This window comes from Pithys albifrons, chromosome 22 (genome assembly GCF_047495875.1).
Source record: "Pithys albifrons albifrons isolate INPA30051 chromosome 22, PitAlb_v1, whole genome shotgun sequence".
Classification (NCBI taxonomy): Eukaryota; Metazoa; Chordata; class Aves; order Passeriformes; family Thamnophilidae; genus Pithys; species Pithys albifrons.
Genome location: NC_092479.1, coordinates 8,814,756 through 8,842,528, shown reverse-complemented (window position 1 = coordinate 8,842,528; position 27,773 = coordinate 8,814,756). Strand labels below are relative to the sequence as shown.

Sequence of the window (27,773 nt, the reverse complement as noted above, 5' to 3'; positions counted from 1 at the left end):
AGGCACAGGGTCTGACAGAGGGAAATTGGGAGTGATCCTGTCCTTCCTCAGAGTGATGCTGAGTGTCACTGCCCTGCAGAGAGCAAGGACAGATGGGGAAAGCTGGACTGCAAAGGCTCACATTCCACTTCTGCTTTGTGACTCTGCTTCCAGTGCTGCCTCCACACAGTTCCCCCACCAGGGACACACATTCCACCTGACTGACCTGACCCACAGCTCGCCCAGCCAGCAATGCAAACAACATCCCCATCAACACTCCCACTGCTGGATGTGCTTCCTTCCTGTACACTGGGACAATATTTGCTCCATCACACGGGGAAGCACAAGAACTCAGCAGTGCCCAGGGAAGAGGAGGTCCTGGCTCTGCTGGGCCATGGTACACAACTATTGCTCACACTGGAGCAGAGGGAGTTAATTCTTTGCCTGCTCCCTGTGTGGCTCAGGGACAGCGAGCGGCTGTGGCCTGGCTTGGGAGACAGATGAAGGTTCCATCCCACAGCCACATCACACCCACAGACTCCTCATGAGTCACCTCCTTTTCACCATCCAGAGCCTCTGCTCAACTAGAGGTGCACAGAACAGGGTAGAGAGCTGGCAGGAGGAGGCAGGGCCTTCCTCCTCCTCTTCTTGGAAGAGACTTTCCAGCGGGTGACTCACAAGCTGCTTTTCAAGCTCCAGAGCAGCCCACAGAGCTCTTTCATCTGCTCTAGTGCAGGGAGGCTCATCCCTGGCATCGCTCCAGTTACCCACAGTCATTTACAGAGGCCCAGGGGCAGCAGAAGACCTCTGTCCATGCAGGACTGCCCCTCACCTGTCCCCCTCACTCAGCTGTGGGGTCTGTGTGACCAGTGACTGGAGTTGCAGGGCCTTTGATCCAAGGATTGCAATGGGGCCCCATTACAGAAAAGATGATTCCTCAAGGCCCAACCCAGCAGCCTCTTGCCCACTGTGCAAGGCAGTCACCCTTCTCAGCTGCACACAAGTGACTGCCTGGACCTGAGGAGATCCATTCCTTGAACACACCAGCCCTTGCCCACAGCCCTCAGCTCACCTTGGATGTCAGCAAGGTCCTGCCCCATGCCATCATAGTAAATCTTCCCTCCTCTCTCCGTGGGGAAGAAGTATGTCATGAGGGAGCTGGGAGGGGAGCAGTAGGAGTAGGAGCCCAGGGGCAGGTCCTTCAGGACCTCATGGGGCTTCCAGCAGAACTCCCGGAAGCGAGGGTGGTCCATGATCTTGCGCTCCACCTCGTGGATGGTGACCAGGCGCTCCGTGGTGAAGATGTTGTTCTCAGCATCGCCCCGAGCCAGGAAGATGAGCTCGATGCGCCAGTGGGCGTGAGTCTGGGTGTTGGCACTGACATAGGTGCCCGAGTAGTCCCAGCGCGGGGCTGCCCTGACGACCCGGGAGCTCCTGTTCCCAGGGCTCGGAGGGCTTGGGGGGCTCAGGGGGCTCCTGTTCCCAGGGCTCGGAGGGCTTGGGGGGCTCAGGGGGCTCCTGTTCCCAGGGCTCGGAGGGCTCGGGGGGCTCAGGGGGCTCCGGTTCCCAGGGCTTGGGGGGCTCAGGGGGCTCCGGTTCCCAGGGCTCGGAGGGCTCGGGGGGCTCAGGGGGCTCCTGTTCCCAGGGCTTGGAGGGCCTGGGGGGCTCAGAGGGCTCCTGTTCCCAGGGCTCGGAGGGCTCAGGGGGCTCCTGTTCCCAGGGCTCGGAGGGCTTGGGGGCCTCCTGTTCCCAGGGCTCGGGGGGCTCAGGGGGCTCGCAGAGCTCAGGGAGCTCGGGGGGCTCAGGGGGCTCAGGGAGCTCGGGGGCCTCGGGGGGCTCGGGGAGCTCGGGGAGCTCGGGGGGCTCGGGCCATGGGGCTCAGGGGTGCCCATGCTGCCCTCCGGGGCACTGCGCCTGCCCCGCACACCAACCCCCGGCTGGGATGTGTTGAGGTGCAGCTGCTGCAGCCGCTGGAAGATGAGCCTCTGCAGCGTCTCGGAGGTGAACTCCGCCAGGTCCCGGCGGCTCCTGCCCCAGGAGCCGAACTGCGATTTGAGGGCCAGGGCGAGCGCGTCGAAGCGCTGCGAGGACTCGTGGTTGCGGATCTCGAAGGCGTTGTAGGAGATGTCGATGTCCAGCGCGGGGTAGTGCAGGAACATGATGGCAGCGAGCACGGCAGGGATGGCACAGCCCAGGAACAGGATGGAGCCGGCACAGTACGGGTTGGTGAACACCCAGCCAACGATATTCCAGAAGCCAGACATGGGCAGGGGGACACGCAGGGGCCTGGCTCTGCACGGGCTCTTCCCACACAGCACAGCACCCTCTCGCCTCTTCCAGGAGCTGAAGGCCACCTCCTCATCCTCCTCCTCCTGCCAGGCGTCCTGCAACAAGGGGTCATCCTCTGTGTCCATGTCCAGCACCTGCACACAGGGCAGAGGAAAGCACTCAGCAGGGCCCAGCAGTGCTGCCCCAGGCACAGCCACCGACCCACAGCAGTGCCCAAGGGCCCAGCAGCAGAGCTGGGGAGGAGGCACATTCCAGCTCCCTCAGCAGCAAAGCATCGCTCAGGCCACCTGGGCAGGTTGTTGAGTACCTACAGTTACCTCCCCTCCACCCCTGCCCTTCCTGCCACCGGCCTGGGCTCTCCTTCAACAGACTGGAGTTACTGTGAGACCTGAACCAGTGTGTGTATTCTCTCTTTAGACCGAGGGGTAAAGAGCCATAATAATTTCCCATTTATTGAGCTACTGAGGAGAAAGAGGAAAAAGATTCTAATCCTGAGACAGAAGAGCCTGCACGTGACAAGAAAGGGAAATGAGGGAGAGCGAGATAGTAATAAGGCAGAAAAGGAATCACACTCTACTTTCTTAACCAAGAGCTAAATCCTCAACTCAAGGATGGGATTAGAACTCAGGCTCTTCCATCCACTCTCACGGGGACTGCAAACTCCAGTCTATAACAGATGGGCACCTACAGTGACTGACAACCAACATGTGCCACCCTCTGGCTCCAGACTGGCACAGATTCCGATGCTGGTGTAAAGCCTTGGAAAGCCCCAAGACAACAAGCACTGAGGACTGAGCCAGGGAAGGATCGAGATTTGGTCTGTGGGAGAGGCAAGGGCAGGGCAGGAGGCACCTGGGCTGGGCTGTCCCTGCCAGTGGCAGCCTCCCCCTGCCTGTGGGGTGTGTGTGTGTCTGTGTGTGAGTGTGTGTGTGTGTCTGTCTGTCTGTCTGTGTATCTGTGTCTGTCTCTGTGTCTCTGTGCATCCACCCACAGCTTTGAGCCCCCAGCAAGAGGCTTTACCACCTGATTGGGCTCCAAAGCCAGACACAGCCTCTTGGCACTGCCCCTGGACTTGTGTGGCTTTGCTGCCTCCCTCAGATCCTGCCTGGGTCAGGATCAAATCTCATCCAACCCCAAACACAGCAATTGCAGTCAGTGGTGGAGATAAGCCCAGAAATCAGCCAGAAGGGGATTGAAATGCACTTTTTCTGCTTGAATTCTGCTTGAGGGCTGGCCTGCTTTCCCTCCACCACTTCCCATGCCATCCAGGGACTCCCAGCACTGACTCATGGCCCAGTTATCTTTTCAACTCCAGGATATGCACAGTGGATTTAATCCTGCAGCCCTCACCAAAGCTCTGCCTTGCCCCGGGGCAAGCTGAGCCTGTGCCAGGCTGAAAGTGCAGAGGATAAGAGCACTCCAAGGAGCCCTGCATCTGCTCCTGTAGAGAAGAGGCATGGATTCAGCTGCTTGGGGGAAGTATTCAGGTTTTTGGGCTTCCCTCTGCCCTTTCCAAGGCACACAGGTTTCCACCAGACAGGATCCAGCTCAGGCCCAACAGCCCCACAGGGACCGTCACTCACTTGCACCTCAACCAGAAGAAACCCCCAAGCAGCTCCCACAGGACACAGTTCTTTGTCAGTGACATCCAGGATAGAAGAAAGTCATTGGCAAGTTGGAGAGAGGCAGTGACAGATGAGGCAGCTAATTACAACCGACCTGACTAATTAATGCTGACTTTCAGATTAAAAAATCCTCACTAGTGTTCCATTTCAATTACTCAGTTGTTCCTTCTTACAGGAGAAAGGAGCCTTGTGCACCAGTGAGAAAGAAGAAAGGGAAGAAAGCACCAGGCTAGAAGGGGAGGGAAAGACAATTTCTGTAATATGGGAGATTCTCATCGACAGAATAATTAAACTTCACACTGGTTTCTCCCATGGGCAGAGCTTTCAGAGCAGAGTGGGTTTGTGGTCCTGTTTGTATTCCTGGAAACTCCTGGAGTTTCACCCAAAGGCAGCTTTGGGCCCCTTTGTGAGCTAATAAAGTTCTGCTGAGAGGGAGAGAAGTGGCCTTTGTGCTTCCAAATCACCCTGAGAGCATCCAGGTCCTGCCAAAAGCCACCTCTGTGTGGATGCAGAGCTGCTGGCAGGGACTCTGCTGTGCTGGTGGCACTGGGCACAGCTCTGGCTGTGGGTAACAACTGGAGGGCACCATTAGTGTACCCACACAAAGGAGGACTCCACAGGGACACCAAGACTCAGCACCACAGTCTTGCTCTGCTCTTAAATCACTAAGACTGGTCTAGAAGTGTAACTTTGGAACGCAATCCAGAAGGGCTTTCTCGGGTCCCACTCTCCCTTTATCCACACAGCTGGAACCAAGTCCATGGAAAGTTGCCCTTTCCTGACTGGGAAAATGAAACAGTGACAAGAATTAGATATGATTTTCCTCCAGCTGGATGTCTGACTTCCAGAGGTGTTGCATTCCTGCACACCTGACCCTGAATCTCCTAAAATACTTCTCAAAACGTTGGTTTCATTCAGCCATGGACCAGAACCTGAGCTTGAGGACACAGCCCAGAACCTGTTCCAGGGGGATACATGCCCAGAGATGCTGCCCCAAAGCCCTGGTCTGATCTGCAGCTGGGCTGGCTCCACCACTATTAGTTAGGCAGGTTCACTTTTCCAGCTGCAATCACAACACAGCAACAAGGGGTTTGATCTATTTTCTTTGTGTGCTTTGCATTTCCCTTTTCCCTCACTTTCAATCCTTTGGTAAGAGGAGCAGAAAACCTGCCAGACCTCGGGCACTCTGCAGATCACAATGACATCAGAATGCTCCAGCAGCTCAGTGCTCTTGGAATTACAGTGTAATGATATAAATATGTGTTTGCTGGGCAGAACGTTCAACAAAACAATTTAAAAGCTCCACAGTCTGTATGCCCACAGGAATCAAGACAATGTAGGGCTGTGCAGAGGATGGAGGATTGTCTTTATGAAATCAAGGACCTGCACACACACTCCTAACTCCTAAGAGGTGTCCTCTTCCACTGCTCACTGTCCTCTTCCCCCCTACAGGCACTTGGATACCCTGGCTAAGACAAAAGCAGCAGGAAACAAAAGAAACCAGTCAGACTTAATGATCTTAAAGGTCTTCTCCAACCTAAATGATTCTACCATCTCTTGACCAGCTTTCAGATGAGACAAAGTGCTTGGAGCATTCCCAGCCTATGACTGAGGATCTCCTGCCTGCATCTGCCTCCTGTTCCAGCCTCTGCCAAACACTGATTAGACCTCCTCATAATTGCATGCCAAAAACAGTGTGGAAAGATGAGCTGCAAAGTCAAGCACTCACCAGTCAGGCAACAAACTCAGGCCTGGCACAGCTTTGTGCCCTTCTGTAAATGCTCTGCAGGGCAGTTTTGCTCCCAGCCCAGTGACCAAGGCAGGGGCTGTGGCCCCACCAGTGCACTCAGGGGGTGATGCCCCCCCAAAACCAGCAGGGATTGGCTCCCTGTTCCTCAGTGCCCGTGTGCCCTCCTGCCCCAGCTCCTGCCCCACTCCTGCCCAGCTCCTGCCCCAGCTCCTGCCCCAGCTCCTGCCCCACTCCTGTCCCAGCTCTTGCCCCAGCTCCTGCCCCACTCCTGTCCCAGCTCTTGCCCCAGCTCCTGCCCCACTTCCTGCCCCACTCCTGCCCAGCTCCTGCCCCACCTCCTGCCCCACCTCCTGCCTACATTCCTGCCTGGCTCACAGGCAGAGTTATTCATGTCCTCAGGAGCTCCTCAGCACTGCCTGTCACGACAGTCTGAGGCCAAACAAACGGGGCTGGCCTGACCTGACTCTTCTCCAGCAGCTCAGAAGGAAGGAGGAGACACTTATTTTGGTGCCAGGTTTGACACACAAGACACCAAATCTCCTGGGGGACAAAGGCAGGGGCTGTGGGCACCAAACCACACACTCTGCTGTGCTCTGTGAGCATAATTCGAGCTGTAAGATGAAGCATAACCATCACTGTGCAACAAAACCTTTGTGCTGGTGAGGGACATCCAACCTCCACAATGAGAGCCCATTTTGCACCATCTACGCTGCCAAAAGGACACAACAAATTGCCCCAAAATACATGCCTTAAAGTACTGAAATTGGCACTTTTCAAAGGGAAAGGTCACCAGGATTTGCTGGCATTAAACCCTGTGTGCTCAGTGCCCTGACATCCAGGATTGCTGCCGAGGTAAACCTGCAGGAGCAGTTTGCTAACACGCCCATCACTGCCAAAGAAAATTAATTTCCTGATAAAATGATTTGCTCCTGGTTATTGTCACTAATTATTGTAGGTGTCAGAGACAGCTTCTTGGTTACAATCTCATGAAAACATGCCTTGCAGCCCCATGCCATGTTCCCCACCCGACTCCCTCGCTCGTGCTGGGGCTGACTCTGCTGTCACTCAGGCACGTGGCCCTCACAGGTCTCTGCAGAGGCACCAGCCAAGCTGAGGCTCTCATGTGCTTCTGACATGACTTACCAACCACTACAGAAATGCCTGAGATTTTGTCTGAGCCCCAGCCAGCTGCTGTTGCTGAGTAAAGGGCTGGCTGGTGCCTTTGGGTGCCCTGACGCAGACTCCAAAAGCCCCCTGGATCCCACCTGCTGGGGCCCAAAGGAACAAGCTTGTTATGGGTGTGGAATCCCCCTGTGCTCAGAGCAAAGCCTTCACAGATCATTAAACACAGATGCTGCCACAAAGCAGGGCCCTGTGTTATTATTCCAAGAAGCATCACTGCAGGAAGGACTCTCAGGCCAGAGAGAGGAATCACCAATCCCCAAGCCAATGGAATAACCTGCCATCCCCAAGGCTTGTGTGCTGCTCTTTCACAGATAAACTCCAGCTTCCCACATCACTGTCACCCTGAGAAGGAACACCAAGTCCTGCTGTCAGTGCCTGGCAGTCCCTCATTACTGCAGCCCGTGCCCAGCTCCCTGCTCACATCACTGTGGGCACTGGCACCACTCTGTGCTCAGCTGCAGCATTTCAGGCACATTCCAAGCCTGTCCCCACACCTGCTCCTGGGAGCAGGAGGAAGGGCACACACAGGGGCTGGCTGTGCTGCCTCCTCCATCTGCAGCTCCAAAATAGCATGTCTGTGTGCACCCTGCCTTTGGGACTGCCCAAAACACCCTCTCCTTGAGGCCCCTCTCCACAGTCTCCCCATAAGCTGCCAGTTCACCCCTGAGGAGGAGGAGGAGGAGGAGGAGAATTTCTTCCTCACTGTGCCCATGAGCTGCTGTCTCCCAGCAGCCCAAGCAGCAGTTCTGGCTCTTTGCTGGTTGTGGTTCTGTGGGCAGCAATAGGAAAAGAAACACAGGAATGCCAACCTGTGCTGCCAGGCCTTCTTGCCAACCACAGCACAGGCAGCTGGTTTGCGTCCACTTCTTGCACTCCAACATAAAAAAGTGCAATTAAGGTTAAAAGAAAACGTTACCAGTGCTCCACCTGAAGTGTTTGTATTCAGCCAGCTCTGCTCTTGTGCTCTGACCTCCCAGGAAGAGAAGGTGGAGGCACAAAGTCCCACCTGCACGTGTTGAGTCACACAGGTCACAGAGTCTTGCTCCAGGTGCTGCCCAGCATCACTCTGATGGATCTAAAGGTCTTGCTTTTCCACTGCTATGATTTCCTGACATCAGAAAATGCCAGATTGCCAACAGGAAGGCTGTAAGGCTGCAGTCTGAGGTGGGGACACAGCTCCCACAGCATTTCAGTCACTCAGTTCTCCAGCAGGGCTTTCCACTCAGCAGCAGGAGAGGGGTGGGGGATGCTGTGGCCCTCTCCTAAACAGGGAGCAGCAGCAATGCCCATTCCAGTTCTGTGCACTGAGCTGAGCTCCTCTGTGGCACAGGCAGGGCCTCTTGGTCCTGGGAGTGCATGGAAAGCTTTCTGCTGGATCAGGAGGCACTCACAGGGAGCTGACTCTCAGCAGCCTGGGAAGGGGGATCTGAGCAGGTACATCTTTCTTACCTCCCACACTTGTCTCTCCCTGAAACAGAAGCAGTTGCCTGCCCTCCCCCCAGCAAAACCTGCAGCTTCTGGAATTGGTTTAATTAGCACTGCTATTTCATCTTGCCAGCAGCAGTGAGGGATCTGGAAGCAGAGGTGAAAGCCCAGAGCCTGAGGAGCCCCTGGTGGTTCCATGGCTCGCTGCTCCACAGCAGGACCTGGGCTCACACAAGGCTTTTCTGAACAGAAGGAAAACTTGCTGAGGGGCAGGGGAGGATGTGGAGAGGAGACCAACTGCCTCAGTGCCCGAGCAGCACGTTGGCAGGGCCCCTGCCAGCACGAGGACTCAGAGCTCAGTGCCAGCTGCAGCAGCCATGCAGAAACTCACATTAAATGTGAGCACAGCTTGGTGAGCACAGCCCTGCAGCCCATTAGCAGAGGAGGGGCAGGGGCTCAGGGTGAGCAAACAGCCCTTAGTGACACATTCATCTCAGGGAGAGTCCAGGATGGCACATTTGGGCCACCAGGACTGAGCCGAGAGAGCAGCAGTGTCCCTTCTCCTCCCTCCCAGCACAGACCCAGAGGTCTGTGATCTGAAGCAGCTCAAACCAAGGCAGAGATCACCCTTGTCCCTATTCCCTTCTACCACCAAAGGTGCAGAGATTCACAGCCATGGGAGCTGCACGAGCTCAGCAGCTCATGGGTGGCATCACCCAACCCAAGGGGACAAGGGACTGCCACCTGGCAAAGACCCAAAGCTTTTCAGGCCATTGTCCCCAGTTCCTCACTGCAGCCACACTCTCAGCCAGGTGTTCACAGGCTGAGATGCCACTTGTGTTAACTGTTAGGACCAGTTAAAACACAGAAAAGAAGGAAACATTTTTGGCTCTGCTTTTGGTTTTTCCAGCTTTCCTGGGAAAAATCCCATCATCTGCTCTGACCTGCTCTCCTGTTCTGCAGTCTGAGGCCCCACCTTCCATCCCTTCACAACGTGCCTTGTTCCAAAGCCTCCTGGGATTCCCCTCCACAGCAAACACAGGCTATTTCTGCACAGACGTTTGTAAATTGATTTTCAGAGCGACTCACTCCAGTGCCCGATGCTGACGCAGACCCGTGTCTGGCCCTGAGGAAAACAGGCTGTTTGTTGGCTGAGTGAGGGAGAACTCCCTGCAGGCACTTCCCAAATCAGCCAGAGGAATGGAAATGCAAACAGTGCCAGGAGCTGCAGCAGGACCGAATGGAAGGGCATGGAGGCAGGTGGTGCACACACAGGAATGAATTCAGTTGTGTGTGTGCCAAGAGTTGGAGACAGAAGGACTGACCTCCCCCACATCAGAAACACAAGAAACTGCAAGAGGTCTGAAAAGGACAAAGGACATAAAAATTGGCTTGGAGATTAAACCTGGTGCCTGAGCTGTTTGCTGGAGAGCAAGTGGGAGGGTGTGTGAGGGGCAGGTGGAGGGAAAGAGGTGGCAGTGGAAACACAAAGCCAGAGGATTTGGCCAGGTTTCATTTGCAGGCAGGAGCCAGGGCTGCTTTGGGAACATCTCAGACATGTTTGAAATGCCCCATCGGGCTCATAGTTCACACCTGAGTTTGCAGCCCCATCTTCTCCAGGAACTCATTTGCCTTGTTAAAAGGAGGAACAAAGAGCACTTGTTGGGTTCAGGTGTGCTGCATGTTCAGTTCTCCAAACAGTAGAAAGGATTAGGTGTTGGTTTGTGGTTTTTTTTCCAAACTGTCTCCACAGACCTTAATACAGCCCTCAAGAGCAGCTCATTCTCAGCTCCTGAGTGTAACACAGAGCCAAGGAACAACTCAACACGTAGCACATGCCCACAGGAGCAGAGAGCACCTTGTGCATCATGCAGCAGAAACTGCATAAACCCTTTGCAAACACCTCTCAGATCCAATGCCCTGATTCCCCAGGGAAATAGATAGGATTAGATGCAAGTTCACAAATGAATTAAGCAGGATTCCACAGTCTGGCTCTGCTGGAACTCAGCCATTACTTTTGCTGACTTTAACAGAAGCTAAATACAGACCAAGCAAACTACAGCTAATGTTGTTCAGCTTTAGCTGCCCTTTGGGGAGCAGCAGTGACACAGAGACTCTGTGACTTGGTACCAACATCAGACAGCCAAGGGAGCTCAGAGTGAAACCAGAGATCTCCCAGAACCCTCCTCTGTGGTTGAGTCAAAGAAATTCCTGTAATGCAAAAATAAGATGGGCAGAAGGTCAGTGGCAGCACCAGACAGGATGCCCTGAAGCCCAACCAGCTCATCCGTGTAGTTCTCTCAGCAGGTGGAGCCCAGGTTAACATTCCCAGGGACAAATCCAGAGTGACTCCACTGCAGTGACTGTTGGAGCAGCAGAGCCAGCCCCAGCAGTACCAGCACCCACAGCCTGGAGCTCAGAGAGAAGAGCAATGCTCAGCCCTGAGTGTGCCCCGGGATGCAGCAGAGTCAGGGCCAGCAGCAGTTTAACAACCAGACGACTGCCAGGATGTGCTTCCCCCCTTGCAAACACATTGGCCTCTCCCCCTCCTGCACTATTTATGTTACATGAACTGCCTTCTATTCAGGAGGAGCTGTTCTCTATTAACAGAGCTTGGCAAAGATCAGGAATTAACTGTGCCAACTTCCAAGCCTGCTGCCTTAAGGCAGATGGCAGGGAAAGTATCCCAGCCTTGTTCCTCAAAGCTCTCCTCCCAGCAAGCAGAGATAACTCCAACCCAGGGAAAAAGGGCAGGAATCTGTGAAGCCCGAATTTCAGTGCAGGAGACAGCCTGTGTGTGGGGTGCCCTGCTCTGCCACGGGGGTGCTCGTCACCCACGGGTGAGCAAATCCTGTGGCACCGCCAGGAAGTGCAGGCTCAGAGCAAGGGCACAGCTTTCACAGGAAGTTTTGTACTCTCAGTTAAAGGAGGAGCTGCTCTGCCTCTGTCCAAGGTGCTGCTACCGTGGAAAAAATCAGCACTAGTGACGGGTGCTGAACTGCACCTCTATGGCAAAGGAAATCCCTCTGGAGCAGCTGCAAGGACAGGATTCCCAGCTCCCAGATCTGCGGCAGAAAGCAAGAAAATTAAACCTTTGAACCTTGTTTTGCCAACGTTTTCTATCTGTATTTTCTGCCCTTCCTGGTGTGATGCTCCTGTTATTAATCTTTTCTCTTTTTCCCTACTATAAAAGCACAGCTCAATAGCAGTGCTGAGACCTCAGAAAGCTTCCCCCAGGTGCTGGAGGATGGTTAATGACAGGCAAGAGGGTCATAAATAATATTCTGCTGGGTGCTAATTCAGACAGTTGTTGTATCTCACTGCCATCAATGGGACAATTTACAAACTCACACATAGTTAAGCTTTGCTGAAACACATCCTGGACTGGGTCAATGGAAAGTGTCTTGCTGCCTTCACCTAGAGCTGGATTAAGCACTTAACTCTTACACTGTCTCCTCCATATTCCTGAATTATTCATTAAGGGCCAGACACTGCAATCCATACTCACACTGCACTTAATCTGTCCTTTAAATTGACTTGCATTAGTCTGAGTCAGAGGCACCACAGCACCTTCCTCCTTAGCAGCCTCCCTGAATGCAGCAGAGCTATTCATGGAATAGGTGCTGCTCTGCAAGGGGAGAGGAGGCAGCTCCAGCCCCCAGCAAAGGCATCAGTGTGGAGAGACCCGAGAGGAAATTCACCCTGGTAAAGCTGCATCACAGGATGACTGAGCTCAAGTAAATCGGTGTGAAATCAATCACTTAAAGAGATAGCCTGTTCTGTGGTATCACAGGGGAGAGACTAAGGGAGCTGCAGAAACTAATATTTCATTGTTCAACTTCATCACAAGCTCTGGAAACACATTCCACTGCCCCTGGCCACACATTCACGGAGCTGAACCTTGTGAGAGCTGCTCTATCCCCCTAGAGAGAACCAGGGAGGTGTGAGGGAAGGCAGAAGGCAAAGGGCACATTCTGCTCCTCCTGACTGGCACAGAAGGGTATAAAGTGAACAGGACTGCTGTCACCAAGGAGGTGACAAGCACACACCCACCCACCAGCAATCCCTGCTCTGCCCAGCTCACAGGTCCCACCAACCAAGCTCTCACCAGCCACGCTACTGGCTCTGATCCCGAAATCCCCTCGGGCTGCCCAAACAGCAGATAAACTCTCACCACAGCAGGGCAATTACCTGTGCCTTTCACCACTGAGCCCAAACCTACAGTCTGATACCTCTACACAAGCAATGGATACAAAAATAAATAAGCCAAGCAGGTAAGCAAAAGGAGAAATCTTGTGCACTACGTTGAGAAATATAACAAGGTTTGATTTTTTAGAATGAATTAATCTGTTCAGTTCTCATTTATGTCAGTGCTTGATAAGATTAGAGGATTAAACCAACTGTATGCTAAATGCTCTCCTGCTGGGATTTACTGCATGTTGGCACGCACAGAGACCACACAGCATCACCCAGAGCCACTGGGACTCACACAGGGACCTGCTCAAACTTCCCAAGTAAAATTCTCAGCTTGTCCTGCCCTTCCATGGGCTGTCAGGGTATGAACTCCTATCCCTCTCCACTTTCACTCAAGCTTGCTTATTAAGTACTTGTACCCAACAGGCAAGGCTTTGTACAAGCAGCACTTATCTCAGAGCTCTGGCATCACAAGAGGGTTTCAGATGTGCTGTGGCTTTTGGATGCCAAATGTTCACCCCGTGTGCATCCCTTGCCCAGTGCCAGACTGAAAGGCTCCCATCGTGTCACCCTCATGCCAACACCCCCCACCCCCCTCCCAGCTACCCCCCTACCTCCTGCACAACACACTTGGAAAAACACAACTGACAGCTTTGTTGGAGGAGCCAAAGTTCTGTTGTAACTTAACCACTTCTATTGGCCTGACAAATGCATTTGTGATGTTTAATTCATTAATGCTGAAAAAGATCTCGGGAGGTGCAGCCAAGGGCACACTAGATATTGAGAGGATTTTTAGCACCTAGCAAACACTCTCCCCAAACACCTGAAAACTAACAGCAATTTCATCAGTGTGAAATCCCTCATTTCTGTGTCCCAAGTCATAGTCAGATATTGTCACCTTGACTCCCTACCAAGTGCCCTCCTCTGTGGTGAGGACACTGTGCACCTCACATAGCTAAGGACACCAGCCTGGAGCCAGGGAGGGGAATCCAGTTAGGGTGGCAGTGACTCCAGCTGGGGTTTGGGTTGTGGGTTGGGTTTTTGCTGCCCCTGAGGAAGAACTTGCCCTGCCTGTTGCAGGAACTGAATCACAATCTTCGCCACCATGGGCCACTGGGATGGTGCAGATGCCACTTCCCAAATGCCAGCCTGGTTCTCACAAATCCCACTGTCACACATTGCTCTGGCCCATTTGTCCCTTAGCTCTTCCCCTTGTGCCTCCAGGTGAAAAGGTCACAAATCCTGTGAGTAGTTTCCCCTTGAATCCCTTCCCTGTCAGAGAAGCATTCTCCCTGCTCAGAGGAGCATCTCCCCCAGGGGAACACAGCCAGTGTTCACAGGGGCAGCAGGAAGAGAGGAGGGATGGACCTTTGATCATTTTAGCATTTCCATTCCATCTTTATTGTCTTTCTCACTGGCTCAGGTCTGTTTTATTCCAGGCTTAGGGAATCAAACTCTAAGGCTCCAAGGGGTAAAGAGACTGTCTTGATGAGTCCAACCTCTGAAGATGCATCCAGGATGATAAAAGAAGTGTAGCTATTGAAACATCTCCCTTCAATACAGTTATTGTGTTGCTAGGTTTCCATCTAGACACACAGCCTAAAAGAGCAATCAAAGGAAGCTGATGCTGTGGATAATATCTTTATCAACACTTCACAGGGTTGTTGGGGAGGAAGAGGGGAAAAATATTGTCCCCGAGCAAAGTTGTTCTGATGAAAACAGCCAGCCAGTTTCAAAAGCTCACCCAAATTTTCATGGGAGGATTGTTTTTAAAAAACATGAGCTTTTAGGGTAGTAGATTTTATGTGTATCAGCATGTGGCTTTGTGAGCAAAAAGTCTGTTTATTCTGTTATTTGAATGGTAAAAGTACTTCTCTTCCAACACACAAGTCCTCACCCCACTTAACCAGAGCCTGCCTTGCAGCAGCAGAGGGGATGCACCAGCCTGGCTTTAGAGGGACTTATTGCTGCATTTTACACTGAACCTTAACAGACTCCACATGCTGTCAAGATACTATCCTAATAATGGCACCAGGGCAGGCTGCTCACCAGCACACAAAGCAAAGGTGAAGGCAGCACAGGATGCAGCTGGAGGCAGGTGCCTGAGGGACCAGCCCCTTCCAGCTCATTCCACCTGTCCCAAAGTTCTTCAATCATACTCGGCTCCCACCTCTCAGTGCTTTTCAATACCTGGGCAGTAGCACCCAGCCCCATCCTTTGGTTTGGTCATCGTGTCACCAAACAGGAAAGAACAGAAAAGAGTTCCTTTCCTCCAGGACTCCAGGTTTTGGTTTTGCTGTCAAGTCTTTGGAGACCACCTGGAACTGCAGGGGCCCAGGGCCAGGCTGCACTCGGGACTGTTGCTAAGCAATGTATTGTCCTCCTTAAGTGGCATGAGGTTTTTAGTCAGGAAAAGTCCATTTCTACACAAGCCAGAATAAAGCAGGAAGGTTACCTTACATGTGCCAGGTATGTGATGCTCTTTACATCTCTCGGGCAAGCACCGGGCAGCAGCTGCTGGCAGAGACGAGGCTCCGTCCTGGCTGGACCTGCTCCCACCCCCGAGCACGGTGAATGCCCCGCCGGCTCTGCTGCCCCTCGGGGCGCCCGGCCAAGCCCCCGCCGAGCCGAGGACACAGAGCTGCTCAGTTCTGGCGCCCGACTCTTCCCCCAGGAGAGCAGCCCTGCTGCAGGCGCAGCTCAATCAGCTCATTATAGAGGCAGCCTCCCGAGAAACGCTCTCCCTGTGCATATTCATGAACTCTCCAGAGCTTCCAGGGAGAGTTGGCTAAACACTCAACTGAGGGATTTGGCTGTTGGATTCCCAGAAAAAAAAAAAAAGGGGGGGTGGGGGGAGGAAGGAGGGGAGAAAAGAAAAAGGGGAAAAAGAAAAGTGAATAGCGGAGCCCTAAGCACCGGGAGACCCGAGAGCACGACCGACCCCCGTGTCACCCCCCGGGCACAGCCGAGCGCTGGGGGCCGGCGGCGGGCACAGAGGACACGGTGTCACGGGAGATGGCTGTGCCCACAGCCCCCCAGACCACCACGGGGCCGTGGAGCGCATCACTCACCTCCTCCCGGCCGGGCGGCAGCGGCCGCGGGCTCGGGGCAGAGCCGGGTCCGCGGTACCGATGCCGGGGCACAGCCGGGTCCGCGGTACCGATGCCGGGGCACAGCCGGGTCCGCGGTACCGACGCGGGCGCAGCGCTGACGGCAGCGGCGGTCGCGATCCCAGTCCCGGTCCCGATCCCGGAGCCCTCCTCCGGCCCCGCCGCCGCCTTTAACGCCGCTCCGCCGATGCCGCGGCCGCGGCTGGCACGGCCCGCCGGCCCCCGGGGGCGGAAGGGCGGGCGGGCGGCCCAGAGCCCCCGCCGCGGTGCTGCGGAGCGGAGCGGAGAGAGGGATGCGGGGAGAGGGATGCGGGGAGAAGGATGCGGGGAGGAGGATGCGGAGCGGAGGATGCGGAGCGAAGGATGCGGAGCGGAGCGATGCGGAGCGCGGGGGTGCGGAGCGGAGAGGAGAGAGGGATGCGGAGCGAAGGGCTGAGGAGCGCCGGGGTGCGGAGCAGAGCGGTGCGGTGCGGACCGGAGGCGTGCGGAGCTCCGGGGCTGCCGCCGCCCCGCCGGGCTGCGGGCGGCGCTGCGGCCGCGCTGTAAAGCCGCGCTATAAACCGCGCTATAAACCGCGCTATAAAGCGTGCCCCGTGCGCGGCCCCCGCCCCGCCGGCCCCGGAGCGGCGGAGCCGGACAGGCAGCCCCGCTGGGAAGGAAGGAAGGAAGGAAGGAAGGGCAGCCCCGCTGGGCAGGGGGCACGGACACGGCCCCCGGTGCCAGCCCGGCCCCCGCGCAGCAACTCGGCGGAGCGCGCAGGTACCGGGGCGGGAGCTGCGGGTGCCCGTGGCCCCTCCGGGATGCGGGCCCGTCCCGGGACTGCCCTGCCTGCCCTGCCCGCGGAGGGAGCCCTGGGCTACCGTTTGGAGAAGGATGGGAATGCACCGTGGGAATGCCAGGCTCCGGACTGGGCATGGGAGTGGTGCCGGGTGGGCACTGCCACCACCCCGGGGCCGGGCACGTCTTGGGACAGAAACTGCCAAAAACTTTTGCAGCACCAGCTGGTCCTGCGGGTCGGGCCCGCGTTAGACACAGAGCTGAGGGAAGGAAGGAGTCATCGGGTACGCGCTGGTACCGTCACCACCACATAAGTGCTCCGTGCAGGAGATCCCTGTGCGTTCAGTGGCAGAGGTGTGCGGCAACAACCCCTGAATTAAACAGGAGTCATTACAGGGAGGCAGCAAGGCTTGTTAATTAGGGTGGTGGAGAAAATCTTTTCTACATTCCTGCTTGCCCCTCACGCAGCAAGGCACCGTGCACAGCTGGCCATCGAGCATGCCTTGCCCTTGCCTGGGCTTCCAGGAGGAGAAGGAGTCCTGTCTGTGATAAAGACATCCCTGAATACAACAGAGGCTTCACTTAGTGTTGACAGACAGTCTCTTAATTACTGTGCTGGTTACAATGGCCTTGCATTCATTTGTTGTGTGCTCTCCTGTGACTTACTCTGGCTTTGGAGGCAGGGAGAGAACATTCCCCTCATCCTTGGACTGTTTACTGGGGTGACCTGTTACTATAATGTGGATTCCTGCAATTGCTAAACAGCTACTGGTGGGAATGGCTTTTCATCAGGCTACGTTACCTCTATAATGTAGCCTAAGCGAGTTTTGCCCTATATTCTCACTTATTTGAGTGTTGATGGTGCTTAGGCAGAACATCCCTCACCGCAGTTTCCAGACAGATTTGTCAAGGCAGTAAGAACGAGAAAGCAGCACAATAAAGCAGCCCCTCGCCGGACTGTGTCTCCAGGCAGGCACGTGTCAAAGGCACGGTGCTCTCTGATGCATCACCCAAAGTGAACAGGAAGCCAGGCAGACACAGCCAGACCATCACCTTCCTTGTGGGGCTCCAAGGAATGCAAATTTAATGAGGCTCCTGAAGTAAAACTGCATTCTGGGCTTTGTGCATTCCTGTCTGTGCTGGAGGTCTCTGCAGAGGAGGTAACGGGGAGGGGTGAGCAATTTTGGTGAAAACTGCAGTGTCCAGGAAAGGGAAGAAATGCTTTTTCTAACTTTGCTGGTGTTGGGAGCAGAGCCCACGCTGACGGGAGGGACAGTGCTCAGTCAATCACTCGGCAGAGCCCAGCAAAAGGGGGAGTTCCTGGCAGGAGCACTTGGACAGTGCCAGGATTGTCCCCAGCAGCGCTTCTGACAGCCCTCCTGGGGCAGACAGACAGACAGACAGACACCCCCCGGGGCAGACAGACAGACAGACACCCCCCCGGGGCAGACAGACAGACAGACAGACAGACACCCCCCTGGGGCAGACAGACAGACAGACAGACACCCCCCGGGGCAGACAGACAGACAGACAGACACCCCCCTGGGGCAGACAGACAGACAGACACTCCCTCTCCACACACACATCAACTTGGCAGCTTCAGCTTTTAAACCTCATCCGTGTTTCTGACACCTTCCTTCACACACACTGCAGAGCTGCACAAGCCTCAGCTGAACTAGAACCTTCTCCTGCTGTGTTGGCACCTCCAGGATATACATGAAGAATATGCCTTTCCCTGTCAATACAGACACTCAGACTGCCACATTCAACATTAAATATCACTCCATGAACACACAGGGGTCTGCACAGCACTCAAACAGCTCTGTAATGGAACACTCACCTCGATGGGAAGAGGTTACTGAGCTGTTGACAATCCTGCCCCACGGCAACTTCTATGATTTCAGTCTCTTCATTCTGCATTGGAAAGAAATAAAACATTTCAAATATTTGGGGATGGGAGGGGCAGGATGGTACCATGGGGAAATCTTCATACCTGGCTTAACATTTCCTTCCATGCCCCACTCTGCTCAGACAGCATCAGCCTCTCAGTGCCATCACTCCCCCAGGCCACCACACAGCACGTGTGGAAGAGGAAGACACAGCTCATTACTAGTTTAAATCAGCAAAGCCAACTCTCCTTTACTCAGATACAAGGTAGAACTGTCTATACAGCAGCACATAAACACAAACTGTACCTGCACTACCTGTGTTACCTGTACAAAAGGCTTTCAGTGTGTCATTGCAGACTCCACTAACAGGGCAAATGCACCCACAGGGAGTTTGTGTTATTGGTGGCTTTTACCAACAGGCAAAGAGCCCCGAGGCTGGGGGGCTGCACCTGCTGTCCCCAGCACACAGGGACACACACAGGTGTGACACAGCACACAGCACTGTCCTGCAGTCCTGGGCAGCAGCTGCAAACTCAAGAGTGCCTGGCCACATGCACAGAGGGACAGGCAGGCAGGAAAAGGATTGCTGCTCTCCCTAGAGCCATTCCTGGCCAGAGGATGCCTTTTGGGGTTGGGAAGCTGAATGAAAACACCTTCCCCTTTGTTCATGTCCTCACAGCCTCAGCACCACTCCTTCCACACCAGAATCAGCACTGTTGGTCATTCTGCCTGCTTGTATTTATGGCCCCTCTTTGAAATTCTGACTGCTCATCTATGCAGAATAAAACTACCCAAGCAATCTTTCCTGTCCAGGTGCTCATTACTAAACTGCTAAATTATGCCAGGCAGGCTCTCTCAGGCCCTGTAAATTTTATCTGGGGGACTTCCAGCTTCCACAAGGTGCATTACTGCCCCATCACCTGAAAGGTTTTCCTGTCTGTAGCAGCCAGGCACAGAGCAGGGAGGGCTGGGCAGCAGCTGAGCACTGAGCTCCTGTCAGGCCCCATGGCTCAGGGTGGAGAAATGTCCCCCCTGAGTGTGTGTGGGTGAGCAGAGAGCCTGTCAGCCCAGCCCTGGGGCACACAGAGCCTGCCAGCCCAGCCCTGGGGCACCCACAGAGCTGCCAGCCCAGCCCTGGGGCACACAGAGCCTGCCAGCCCAGCCCTGGGGCACCCACAGAGCCTGCCAGCCCAGCCCTGGGGCACCCACAGAGCTGCCAGCCCAGCCCTGGGGCACCCACAGAGCTGCCAGCCCAGCCCTGGGGCACACAGAGCCTGCCAGCCCAGCCCTGGGGCACCCACAGAACTGCCAGGGTTTGTGTGCACCGAGAGTTGTCTGTGCTTGATGGTACAAGAGTCTGGATCAAAGGGTGATGGTGGCCATGGGTGACTGTGGGGGCTTGGGAAAGGGAAAAGGAGCTGTGTCTGTGGCCCTGCCCTCAGCCAGGCCTCAAAGGAGGGTGAACACACCAGTAAGCTTAATAAAGTGGAGAGGAAATAATGGAGAAACCCAGGAAGAAAGGGCCAGAGCCCCAAAGCCAGAGAGGTTCTGTTGTATCAGCTCCCCGCAGAGTGTCCCAGGAGAATCTGCAGGACAACCAGCACCCCTCAGTTCCTGGGGCAAGCCCCAAAGGATGCTGAGCCTCATAAAGTATATTTTCATATTAAAGGTATGGGGAGTAGGGACAAAACCTCTGTACAGAAATTTCCCTCAGCCTTTTTGAGGCTGTCCTTTATTCCCAGTGTCTTCCTGTCAGAGAACCGAGACCTTTTCTCCTCATCTTTCCTAACCCAAACATCCTGCTTGACAGAACACCATGGAAAGGGATATTTCCCTGTTTGCCCATAAAACTAACAAAGTCACATCACAAGCTATTTCTCTGTGTTGTGTGTTTATAAACCCCAGCCCTGCCCAAGCAAAACAGCTTCTGGTTCCCGCTGCTTCAGGCCTGAATTCCAGCTGCCAGCCTGTTATTCTGACTCAGGCCACACCAGCGCTCCAGAATTGTGTTCAGCATTTCCCAGATGCAGAAACAACGGTTTCCCCACAGAGCAGAGGAGAGGGCACAGAGCCAGCCAGCCCCTTCCATGGGCTAACACTGCTCATCCAGTCTGTGAGAGCCAGATGGCACCCTGTGAGCAGCAGAGAGCAGGAGGAGGGCAGAGTGCCCAGCGCTGCCAGGGCAGAGCCCCTGCCCGGGCACGGACACGGGAGGGCAAAGCTCCTCTGCATAAACCCACACATGGAAACCCGAATCACCACTGCTGGCAGGCAAACCCCACAGCTCTGAGGGCAAGCAGAGCTTCCCCAGGCCTGGAGCTCCCTGGGACAGGGACCCCCATCTGCAGATTGCCAGAGAAAAAGGAGCAGATGTAAAGAGAGAGGAGTGAGTTCGAACCCCTGCTGCGAGAGAGGCCTTTTCCCTGCAATTAAGGGAAGGTAATGGTTTTATGGAAGCTGTTTGTTCCAAAGGCCTCCACTGCAGTGCTTAATGGAGTTTCAGCAGCCTTCCCCAAAGGCTTCCAGGCTGCATTAGCATCCCACAGCTCACAGCCTCCCCTACCAGGCCCCTCACCCTGGCGCCTGTGCCCGCTCTGGGGCAGTGCCAGGGCTGCTGTGCCTCCTGTGCTCGCCCTCCCGCTGGAGTTGGAGCCCCAGGATGCAATGAATATTCATGGTAAACATTAGCAATAAGTACTGTGCAATTTGGACAAAAATGTATTTCAGGCAAAAGAACTGGGAGAGGCAAACTGAGGGAGACTCTGCTCCTGAGCTCTGGGAACTACTGAACAGCATTTCCCTGAGCTGTAACTGGTGGGTTTAAAATGCAAATTAGTCTGGGGTTTTTGAGAGACATTGTAAAAGAAAAACCAGACTATGGAGTGGAGCTTTATTGTATTGTAATGAATGTGGGATTGCAGAGCTGCCTCCTGGCAGTGAACACACAGGGGTGCAGGGCAGGGCTCAGGGAGCCTGACATTGTCCCCAGCCACTTCTGCCACTGTCACTGTGTGACCTTGGGCAAGGCAGCCCCTCCTCTGCTTCGTGTTCCCATCACAGCACACAGGGCAGGGGGGTGAGGCCACTTCTGTGCCTCCTGGTGAGGTTACACATTACAGGCCACTCAGAGGTGGGAGGCAGCAGAAAACAGAGCAGCACTTTTCCTGCAGGGATCGATGAACAGGGTAGTGTTGCCTTGTTCTTAATGGGCTTGCTGGGCAGACACTGCTCAGCCCTTCAGAGTCTTTTTCCTACTCCTATTCCTGTTGCTGTTCTATCCCATGTACAGCACTGATGGAAACTGCTGAATGGGGCATTTAGAAACTAAGTTCACTCCACAAGGTCACGTCAAAGAGGCCAAAAATCACAGCCAGGCATCACTGGCCTTCACTTACCACTCACCAGAGAGGGTATTAACTGGTAAAGCAGAGGCAGAGAGTGCCCATTCCACTGCCAGTCCCCCGAGCTGCCCCTCAGCACCACGGAGTGAGAGCTGTTAACTCAGCTCTTCAACTGCATTTCCACTGACAGAAGAACTCCAGCAGCTGCCTGACCTTCATGTAGCTCAAGTCTCAGGTCCTCTCAGCTGCTTTGTGCCACAGACAGAAACCACTCAGAGTCTTGTGATGCATTTCAGAAATGACTTCTCAGATGAAGGCAGGATCCCGAAGGAGGAACACACGGCAAGAGGAAACAGTCACACTGGGGGAACGTCAGGGCATTCCAGTCAGAGAAAGCCAAGAGGTTCAAGTCCAGATGCCAAAAGGCAGGTTTTCAAATCTCTATTTAAACCCCTAAGCATCAGACCTGAAGCTCCCATTACATGTAAGAAAATCTATGAGAGCTCAAGGGTTTTCAAACCTGGACATTTATTTCCAGATGTGTAAATAGAAATCCAGAGCTTCTCACAACCCCTGTACTGCACTGGCAGAACATGCCAGCTCTTCACTGGAAACACAAATCTTTAAGAGGCACCAACTGGAACCAAAATATATTAGTTTAAGCTGAAATATTTCAGGTTTCAGATTTTCCTTTCTGAAGTAATTAAAATACACTTAATCAAAGCATCATTTCTGACTGTGCTGCCTCCAGAGTGGGGTGGTGACCTCCAGCACAGCTGAGAACCACAACCCTCACTGCAAAGGAGCCCCTGCCCCTCCAAAGGGGGAAAAGCCCCTGGGAAGTGGGGCTGGAGAAACATCTTTTGCAGCTGCTTTTGGTGCTGTGTCCCTGTTTACCAACAGTGCTGGTAGAAGGGTGAAGGGAGAAGCAGAAACAGGGAGGAGGACAGGGAAGCAATAGGAAAAAGCTGAACTGTACATAAACCCAGATTGGCAGATTGATAAAATATTCTTAGGCAAGAAACAGGCAGCCTGAAAGACAGGAAGATGGAGAGAGAGATTTAGAACTGAACTTAATACTTGTGTGATTTATTTGCATTAAGCTCAAGCAGTGTGTGTGGCTTGGGTTTTACTTGTTTATTTTGCTTCCCTTGACTGCCTCAGGTGCTGGCAGAGAATTGTTTTGCTGAAGCTGCAGTCCATGGGATGTTTTGGAAATTCATTGTCCCTGGGGAAAAATGAGGAGATTCTCATAGAATTCTGGAAAAGTTCTGCAAGTTCTGAAACTCCAAAGAGAAGGAGTTCCTTGGGCAGTGGTTTGGCCTCCTCTGCATCATCAGAGTCCAGCTTTGCCTCCTCACAGCCACAAGACCAGAAGCCACCAGCAGAGTCCCTGCTGTGCTTTGCATGAGAACATTCTGCACATTATGGAAATGTTGTTCATCCATCCATCCTGCAGCAGATGGCAAAGCAGTGAGAGTGGCCAGGGCTGGTGGGTGGTGTGGATGTGTTTGCTTCAGTGAGGCCCGAGATGAAAGTCCCACCAGTGTCCAGCAGCAGTCTGGTACATACATTCATTTATCATTATTTCCCTTTTCCCCCTGCAGTTACAGTTCAGAATTGCAGTTATTTGGGTGTCTATAACCACCTGAGGCAGCTCCCATGGCCATGGCCCCGACCCAAGGCAGGACATCCTGGATCCCCTGCAGGATCCCCCTGGAGTGCCAGCCCAGCCCCCCTGCAGCCCACCCAGACAGTACTGGGGTCTGGCAGAACCTCCTCTGCCACGATCAGGCTGTCCAAAAGAAGAGGAGGAAAGGGGGAAAAGCAGGGGACTCTGTGGGCACAGGAATGTCTGTGGCTGTGCCCCTGCTGCTGTTTGAGCCCAGGGTGCCAGCCCCACTGTGCCCTTCCCTGCCCTGAGTCCCCACACCCTCCCTCTCTGCCAGCAGCTCTGCAGACTCTCACCCTCTGCTCCTGGCACTGCACAGCACGAGATGGAATTAGCAGAACCGGAGTTATTAATTGTCTACAACAATTAGCCAGGACACCTGGGCCCTCAGGCACCCTGGGCAGGTGTGGGAGCCAATTACAGCCTCATCCACATTGATGGGGTGCCACGCACAGACAGCAGAGCTGCCACCCAGCCCACCCAGCCTGGAGGAGCCGCTGCCTTTCCTTCCACGTTTCCCTGAGATCAAATATTTGCAGTGCCCGTAACTGATGTCATGGAAATGCAGACCCAGCACATTTGACAGGGGAGAACAGAAAGGGCCTGCCCAAAACTCGGTCCTGCCTCCCCAGAGGAGGTGCAGAGACCTTGCTGGGGTTCTGCCCCTGCAGCCCCTGCCCTGGCAGAGCAGAGCCCAGCCAGGGGAGCAGCATGAGGGATATTGCTCAGAGCCAGCAGCCCCCAACTCCTGCTGAGACCACAGGGCCCAGCCCTCACAGTGCACATCAGTGTGCTCAGGGCATGGCCAGCAAACCTGGTGGCTTGGGAGCAGTTTGTCCCCAGGCAGGACCTTGGCAGGAAGTTCTGAGCAGACACTGGGCTGCACCAGGGCTGTCCCTGAAGGCTGGCACGTGTCAGGTGCCCAGGTCTGCTAATTCTTCACTGCTTCCCAAGGTTCCTCTGAGGGCACATCTGTCCATACCCACGTGCTGTGCTCCCAGGAACCACCCTGAGCCCAGCAGGAGCTGGAGCTGGCACTGGGTGAGGGCAGGGGCTGTCATTGAGCTCCAGAGAGCACAGCAGGGCCCAAGGGCAGGGCCGTGTGTGGGTGCCCAGGGGTGCCCCAGAGGGCACAGCTGGCATCCCTCCCACAGCAGCTGCCATGCTAAATCCATAACCCACTCTCGAGATTTACTGTCCCAAAGGCCGTTTGGGCTTCTGTGAGCTCTGGAGTGCAAAACAGTGTTGGAAACACAGGTCATTTATCTGCCACCCTGGAGTGACTCCTCCTCAGCCATCACTGTCTGCTGAGGACATAAATCCCCGCTCTGTGTTCAGGAAACGAAGCTATTTCTGGCACATGGGAGACCAGCTGAAGCTTTGGGAAGAATCTGATTTTAATATTGCTAATCTTTGCTTTTTGTTTTCTGTGCACCCAAACAACTTTCTGAAGGGCCCTGATTGATTTTGCCTTTCCAGACATTTTTAATGACCATCTTTGCAGGCTGGTGAGAGGCTGGCCACAATTTTCATAAGTGATTTGTGCTTTGGGTTGCTTCACTTCCGTTACTGACACCAGCTCGGGAAAAATCAATACCAAATTAAATCACAGCCCGCAGTGACCAGGGAAGGAGCAGCTCAGACTCTCACAGGGGAAGGGGCTGCGTTTTTTAAAATTAGAGACAAATTGAAAAAAGATAACTCTGTGGCTCCATCAGCAGCAGCCATGCTGGAAAGGTGCTGGGTGTACACAGAGTGTTCTTTGGGTTCTACATCATATTAACTCCTGACTAGGACACAGGATTGGTTTCAGTGTGTAGAACACTACACAGCCTGGTTCTCCCCCATTACTCCTGATTTATTCCATCTAACACCATTAACTTGAAGAAAGTTCCTCCTGACTCAACACCAGCACGAGCCCAAATCCAGATCCCTCACTGTGAGCTGTGACAGAGAAGGATGCAGTGCTGGAGCCTCCCCTGCCACTGCCCAGCTCCTCTGGGTCCCTCTGCTTTAAATCCCAAACCTGAGCTGTGACAGAGGAGGATGCAGTGCTGGAGCCTCCCCTGCCACTGCCCAGCTCCTCTGAGCGTGTGAGGAACAAACCCTTCTGCCTTAAATCCCAAACCTGGGAGCTCCCCCAGGCCAGGGGAGAGACACCATACACACATTTTAGGGCTCCCCATGTGCTTTGCAGGGTGTGTTTTGTTGCCCTCCATCCCCACAGCTCCCTGCACAGCAGCACCATGAATGAATTGCCCACAGTGAGCCCTGGACTGGCCCATCTCAGTGTTCCAAGTTCCTGGTGGGTTTTACTCTGAGGTTCGTGGCATGTGGCGACCTGGGACTGGAAAGTGCAAACATTTTATCTCTAACAACTTCATTTAACCTCTCAGCTCTCTGTTGCTTTCATTCTTCCCCTTTGTGTGCCTCCTAGTTTATACTTTTTTCTTTTTATTGTGGGGATTTTGCCTGTTTGAGGAACACTGGAGAAGGGAAAATAAACAGATCAGTGTTTGCTGTTACACTTTCTGTTTGGAAGTTTGTTTCTCTTTCTTCTCCCATTGCATCAATATTAACATGTTGATACATAAGCAAAATAAAGTATATAAATATACTCTTTCTCTTCTTTTTGAATCATAAAACTCAAAGTTATAGTTCCCACAGCAACTGTAACTCAACCTTAATGTGCACATACATTAAAGGCAGGGAAATTATCACCCAAGGCAGCAACTGAATGTGTGTGAGGGGATTTTGGTGCTGGTTGGAATCCCAGAGATGTGAAACATTCCACGTCTGTTTCTGACAAGATGTCACACTGAAAATAAATAAGAGATCTCAAAGATCCTGATCTGTATGGACATAAATGGGATTCACCCTTGCAAGGTGCAGAATCGCTTGGCTGAGGTGGTGCCACCTTTGCTGTTGAACTGAGCTGGCCCCAAAGATGCTGAGCCCCCCAGAGCCAAAGCCCTGAGCACTGCACTGGGCAGAGCTTTTGGGGTGGCCCAGAGCCCCCCAGAGCCAAAGCCCTGAGCACTGCACTGGGCAGAGCTTTTGGGGTCCCCCAGAGCCCCCCAGAGCTAAAGGGTCTCACAGAAAGGCAGGAGGCCCCCGTGTCCCCCAGATCAGGGCATGAGCTGCTGCATTCACAGACAGTCTCATCCTATGCCACCCTTCTTTCCAGCTGATCTCTGGGAGAGACACAGTTCTGAAACACAGGAAAGGATTAGAGGGATTGGATTAGAAAGGTTTGGAGCCCACAGGGGTGCAGAGGAAAGGCTGGCACTGCCCACAGGCGAGAGGTGTCACCACTGCAGCTCCTCTGCACTGGCTGCCAAAGTAGCCAGTCCCTGCAGGGAAGTGTTTTACCCTCAAACTGCATCCCAGGGGACCCTGGCTAAGTTATTCTAATTATTTGTGCACTAAGATGAAAGAGCAATGTGTTCCCATTTCGTAAAGGCTTCAGCAAACAGAGTCCACCAGGTGCTGATGCTCCTTTGTGAGGCCTGAGAGCTGAGAACTAATTAGTCTCAAATTATACCCCTGACAAAGACCCAGCAAGGGAGCAGGGAAGAATTCACAGGCAAACTGCTGCAACGGCCCTTCAAATGGCACATCAAATGGGCAGCAGCACTTCAGAGGGCCAGAGATGCCTCCAGCATCCATTGGTATTTACCTTCAACAGCAAGGAGAGAGGCAGAGGAGGGAGGAGAAGAGAACATCAAAAGGGCTGGCAGAGCTGCCTCTCCTGAATCCTCTCCCTGCTCTTCCCACAGGAAAGGGGTTTCCCTTAAGTTCAGGCCTTTGGGATCTGCACAATTGCTCTCAGCACCATTTGCTGTCATTTTACATTGGATGTACTTTTAAACAAGCTTCAGAGTCAGCTCTTTTAAATAAACATGAAGGCAGCAGCTTTGGAGAATCCAGCTGGAGTTTGCAGACATGCTGTTTGATGTGTTCCAGGATGCAGGAGGCTGTGTGTGATCCTGCAATTAAAGGCTGGTCACAGCCCAGCCCAGAAGGGGTAACACAGCCCTTCTTTTCATGTTCCCTGGCTGTGCAGGGCAGTGCTGGCTGCTCCTCTCACTCCTTCCCTACGTCTCCCACCAGTGCTGCAAAGAGCAGACTCTCCTCTCAGGCCTTCAAAAGGAAAACCCCAAGCACTGACTGCTGCAGGGCAGAGAGGGCTCTGTGCCTCTGTACCAGCACGCACAGAGCCAGTGCCAAGCGAGGGGATGCCCAAGAGCAGACACAGGTTTTGATCAAAGCAGCTGCACTCTGGGAGTGCCCTGCAAACAGCCCTCAGCCTCCCCTGTCCCTGCCTTGCTGTGCAGGGCACGGGGTTTGTGCTTCCCTCTGAGCTCCACAGCCCTGCCCTGTGCCAGTGGCACCATCCTGGGCCAGACAGACCATCCCTGCTGCATTCTGGAATAACACAGCTGATCTCACAGGGCAGAGCACATCCAGAGCATCCAAAGAGCCCCTTCCTGCCCACAGTCAGACACCCAAACTGCTTGGGTGCTTTGAGCCACTT

At 54.0% G+C, this 27,773-nt stretch overlaps 1 protein-coding gene across 1 annotated transcript in view; it reads right to left on the bottom strand.

Moving 5' to 3' along the window:
* Positions 1–27,773, bottom strand: part of DISP3 (dispatched RND transporter family member 3) — a 78,822-nt gene that overhangs the window by 12,359 nt on the left and 38,690 nt on the right. Inside the window, exons 3-5 of the mRNA XM_071575899.1 lie at positions 18,175–18,248; positions 1,720–2,402; positions 1,052–1,455 (exon numbers count right to left, since the gene is read on the bottom strand). Coding sequence (XP_071432000.1) covers positions 1,052–1,455; positions 1,720–2,393 — 1,078 coding nt within the window. The 5' untranslated portion in view covers positions 2,394–2,402; positions 18,175–18,248. The remainder of the gene's footprint in view (positions 1–1,051; positions 1,456–1,719; positions 2,403–18,174; positions 18,249–27,773) is intronic.